The 5,456-nt window shown below is 40.3% G+C and overlaps 1 protein-coding gene across 1 annotated transcript in view; it reads left to right on the forward strand.

Annotated features, from left to right (window-relative positions):
* The window catches only part of FKBP5 (FKBP prolyl isomerase 5), a 65,939-nt gene that overhangs the window by 3,685 nt on the left and 56,798 nt on the right, over nucleotides 1–5,456 (forward strand). Inside the window, exon 2 of the mRNA XM_004710725.2 lies at nucleotides 2,499–2,643. Within this exon, the coding sequence (XP_004710782.1) occupies nucleotides 2,499–2,643 (145 nt within the window). The remainder of the gene's footprint in view (nucleotides 1–2,498; nucleotides 2,644–5,456) is intronic.

Below are 5,456 nucleotides of genomic sequence, written 5' to 3' on the forward strand. Positions count from 1 at the left end.
TCAGTTCCTAAGACCATCGGAAATATGTGTTTTCTGATGGTCTTAGGCGACCCCTGTGAAAGGGTCGTTCAACCCCCAAAGGGGTCACGACCCACAGGTTGAGAACTGCTAGACTCCAGAGCTTTGAGTTTCGCCATGGAGCTTTTGGTTAATATTAAATAGGTCGACCAATTGTGTTCAGCTCTCTGCGATTGAGTTTCCTCTTCTGTAAAATCGGGTGGTATAGTATTACTGCTAGGGCCGCTAAACACAAGGTCAGCAGTTTGAAAACCACCAGCCACTCTGTAGGACAAAGATGAAGCTTTCTCCTCCCATGCAGAGCTACAGTCTCTGAACCCCACAGGCGACATTTCTACCCTCTTCTAATCCTATAAGTAGGATTAGAAGCAATGGCAGAGCTTTGAGGATTATGCAAAGCATTCAGCACAATGCCTGGCCTATAATAATATCTCTTATGATAAATATTACATATTTGTTGTAAAAGACAAGGCCAAGGCAGCGCTGGGAAGTCAGTAGCTACCAGGGGGACAAAATTGGAGCTTATACTGTCAAAACGAATTACGTCTGTATAGTCTTCTTAATGTAGTTCCCGATTGAGACACAGATGCATCTTGTGGGGAAGCCCTAAAGGGAGTTCGAGATATCCCTTGCCTGGCCCTGATAGTCTCACCCCGCACCCAGTTAACTGCTTAAAATGCTAGACACGCAGATTCTTTTCAGGGAATGCTGACAGTGATAGGATCTCAAATATTTCATGCACTTCTTAAACATGACTACTTTCAAGCTTCAATGTGACAAGATCACTTTTAGTTTTCTTTGGTGTCTTTTAAATCCTAGAAGGACACTACTAATTTATTTCCTTTAAAGACTGTTTGGACTATTGAGCTAAAAATGCTGCAGAATCTAAGTTCACCTCTTTCTATAGTTATATGGGAGTGGGGCATATTACCATGAAATCAGGAGCAAATAACTGAATTGGTTAGATAAAAGTTCGGACCCTTCCCTCCCCAAAGTTGTTCATAGATGTTACCTATCACGCTGTGTTATCTGCTAAAAATTATGAATTCGACATGGGCAATTGACAGGATAAATTATACCACCACACTTCTGGATTTGATTTTCTTTTCCCAGAACTGGCTCAGTGCATTAGCGACTTGCTCTGCCAAGAACAAAATAAATATAGTTGACTTTAGGATAGCTGAATATTTTTCATCTTGACATGTCTTAGGCATTTTCTTTACTAGAAAGTTAGTCAGTATTCTATTGAACTGTGCAATGATACTGATGATTTTTACAGATTGAATATCCTTTATATCAGGAAATTGACCTTTCTGAAATGAACCCCTACAAAGAAAAAGGAGACGGAGGGAAGTAAATCAAAATATTACCTTTGAAATTTGTTGCTGGCCTTCTTTTGGAACGCTTTTAAAACTCCACCAATCTTTTTTGTCTAATTCTATTTGTAAATGGGCTAGCTCTCAAGCCTTTGTTTTGAGTAGGATCCATTGGCTAATTCTTCTGAGGCAATAAGTAGTATGATCAGTGATAAAGCTACATATAGCACATAAGATTTAGATTCATAAAGGATAATTTTTGTTATTCAGAGAACTGTGAAAGTAACCTTCATAAAGGACAGATAACAGCTTATTTGTAAACATACCTAAGTAACATTGAATGGATTGTATGACCTTATAAATTCTCTGATTGAGAGAAAAAAGTTCCCAGCTATCAAAAAGAATAGCACCTGGGGTCTTAAAGACTTGTCTTTAAACAAGCAACCATCTAAGTGAGCTGTCAGCTAAAAGTCTACACAGAAGAAGCACACCAGCCGGTGTGATCCAGTGATTGTAAACCATAAAATTCAAGACCAGAGGAGGGAATGGTATTAGAACTTGAATGATGAGTACCCGGTTTTCAGAAGGCTACGGATTGAAAGCCTCAGATTCATTTGCTGGATCCCTGTGTGGATTAAGCCTTTGGTGAGTATCCTCTGACCATTGGCCAGGGAGGTGAATAGTCTTGCTCTCAGACAGGGTGCATTGGGAAGTAGAATAATGCAGATGTAATTAGGTTAACATTCAACATGTTAAATTTGTTCTCCCTTTTGACCCATTTTAAATTTGTTCTAGAGTTTATTCTGCTCTCTTTTCAATTGAGGTTTTTCTCTGTATTATTTACTTATTGTTTTTTGGGGTGTGGGGGTGGAGTGGGGAGTATGTTTTTCTGTATATGAAATCCAGGATACGTAAATCTATAGAGACAGTAACTGGAGTGATATTTTCTTAGGATCATGGCAGGAACAGTTCTGAGGAAAGGGGGAGCTGATCACAATGAGACAAGAAAGAAGACGGCGTTCTGAAATTGTGGTGGTGGCACAGCTCGCTTTAATATGTCTGAACCACTGAATTGCGTGATACGTGAATCATAGGTCAGTAACACTTAATTTAAAAGCACGATAAAGCTCCATCTCCTGTTTTCTTGATGTCTGTCTATTTTAGATTGTCAAAAGAGTGGGGACTAGTGACGAAAAACCAATGATCGGAGACAAAGTTTCTGTCCATTACAAAGGGAAATTGTCAAATGGAAAGAAGTTTGATTCCAGTCATGACAGAAACGAACCATTTATCTTCAGTCTTGGCAAAGGTAAGAGGGTGCTTTTAGACAGGAGGAGCATTAACTCCCCTCTGTGATGGCCACAGAGATCCTTTTAGGGCATTCTGAGAACTGTGAAAGAAGCTTTCACAAAGGACAGATAGCAGTTTATTTGTTCATTTCCCTGCAGGATGTTCAAAGGACGATGTGACCTAGGATGTCAAGATTGTTTTTATAATACTACTGAGATATGACGTGCCTTGTTACTGTGTTGAAGTTGGCACGATGATTTCAGAAAAAGAGTTAAAATTGTTATAACGGCCGGTGCCTTGGCATAAATCAAGGCAGTGGCACAAACCACACCATCATTATGGCCTTTTTACTGCCAGAAAGATGAAGATTTTTACTCCTGTAAAGAGTTAGTCTCGGAAACCCACAGGGGCAAGTCTCCGCTGTCCTGTAATGCCCCCTTGAGTCGGAGTTTGGTTTTTATTGTTCACCGTACCCTTTTCACGTACTCATGTGCTTGTGACAAAGCAATGTCAATAATGAAAAGTTTTAACATCCCAGCTCTTCACTCATCATTTCGATACCCGCTGATGGAATGGGATATCGAACGGAATTCACTGGCTGCCTCAAGGAAAAACACTTGCACAATTTACTTCAATTGTATGCTGAACTAGCCGTGTGGTTTTTTGTTTTTAAGAAACACACACACACACACACACACACACATTTTTTTTTACTTGAAAGAAGAACTGATAGGCAAGCTACGATTATACAGACTTTGGCATTTTGGCAGATATTTCTTGAAAGTGATTCAAGTGAGCCTGCCACTTCAAGGGAAACAACTAACAAAGTCTGTTGCCATCGATAAAATTTGAATCTGCAAGTGAGAATTACAGTCTTGGCAAATGTGCACTTGCCACTGTGAGTTTGACAGCTTCCACAAACACGAACGACTTCAGATCAGATCAGCAAGTGGCATGATTGATTTTTTAATATTGTGTAATGAGATTATCAACATTAAGGAGACCCGAGTAACTTAGTAACTAGTGTTTTCCCCATGGTCACTAAAAGATCTTACAAACTGTTTTATTGATAAAGGATCCATTCAAGTGCAAGATAGATCAGTAGATGGTTGTGAGAATTTTAAAAAAATTTATCTTTTGCTGTTTTTGAGGAAATAATCAGAACACACTCCAATTCAATATAGGCTAATGGATTTTAACGTCACCACGTATGAAGAGTTCATTCATATGGTGTCAGATGCTCAGTGCAACTACACTTGATGGAATCACCACTTGTCCTGCTATGTTTATATTTACAATGACTTGAAAAGACTATCAAAGTACTCATACGTTTTACCACCATGGTGACACCGGTGAGAGCCTGACCTCAGCATGACTGTCTTGTTTTGGGGGATCTCTTAAGTTTCCCACCTTTCACAGTGTGTAGTTTTACCGTTTTTTCTACTGCTGTTTCTGAGTGGAAACTGCCGGAGCTTCCTTTCTCTGTCAGGCCTCTGCCTTCCACAGGACCAGGTTTTACTGTATACAAGGGGTACCTCCCCCCCAAATACTTTTTTTCCTCAAGGCTATGTATTAAATTTTTTTTTGCAAAACAACCTTATCACCTTCAAAGTACTCTCCATTCCACTTAATACATTTGTCAAATCTGTGATTCCATTCTTGGAAACATTTTTCAAGCCCATCTGTTTGGATGGCAGATAGTTCCTCCCTTGTTTTTTTTCTTCACCTTTTCTACGTGGTCAAATCACTGTCCTTTCATGTCCCTCTTCATTCTTGGAAACAAAAAGTAGCAGCACAGAATGAGGTCAGGTGAGTCAGGTGCGTGGAGTAAGAGGCATGCTGTTTTTTGCCCAAAACTGGCGCGCTGAGATGGCTGTGTGAGCAGGTGCATTGTCATGGCAAAACCAGTCCCCCGTCTGCCCTTCTCATTCCCAAGTCATCCATTAAAACTCGCTGAACCAAGCTCCACGATAGTCCTGACAACTTCCCTCTCTCTTCAAAGGTCCATCACTGGTCTTCACAAGTGCCCACATGTTCGCCATTTTTGTCCGTTTAGGAATTTGACAGACGTCCAGACAAAGTTTGTCATCAATTGGCATTTCACCTTTTTTGAAACGAGAAAATCACCCGTACATTTGAGTTTTCCCCATAGCGCTCCCCGTGTAAGCTGTATTCCACCTCACAAGTTTCTGTGACATTTTTACAACCCGCCCCCCCCACCGAACAGGAAACAAAATCTCACAGCTGCGTGCTGTTCTCCTAAATAGGCCAGCACAAAAACGAGGTTCAAGTGAAACTGCTTTTATGAAAAAATTTCACTCTGTTCTAGGCAACACCATTGGGTGTTGTAATTCTGAGCGAGTTGCTCAATGTTCGTCCAGTGGGGAAAATGCGTACTACGAAAGCTCCGCCCATTGGAGACTTTTCAGTTTTGGGGGGGTGGGGGTTGGGTATCCTGTTCTATGCCTTTGTGGGGCTGAATTTTCCCCCTAAACTGTAATGAAATTACAACAGGTTAAATACAAAAGCCGATTCTAAAATCCAGTTACCTTCTAATGTTAAAGAGATTTGTAAAAATAAAAATGATACTTTAAAAAAAAATCATTTTATTGGGGGTTTGTCCACCTCTTAACACAATCCATCCATCCATCCATTGTGTCAAGCACATTTGTACATTCATTGCCCTCATCATTCTCAAAACATTTGCTTTCCTCTTGAGCCCTTAATATCAGCTCATTTTTCCCCCTCCCTCCCCGACCCCACTCCCTTTATAATTAAAAAATTATCATTATTTTGTCATGTCTTACCCTGTCCGATGTCTCCGTTCACCCA

The sequence above is a fragment of the Echinops telfairi genome, unplaced genomic scaffold (assembly GCF_000313985.2).
Source record: "Echinops telfairi isolate 266 unplaced genomic scaffold, ASM31398v2 ScPeMD7_3533;HRSCAF=4204_1, whole genome shotgun sequence".
Taxonomy (NCBI): Eukaryota; Metazoa; Chordata; class Mammalia; order Afrosoricida; family Tenrecidae; genus Echinops; species Echinops telfairi.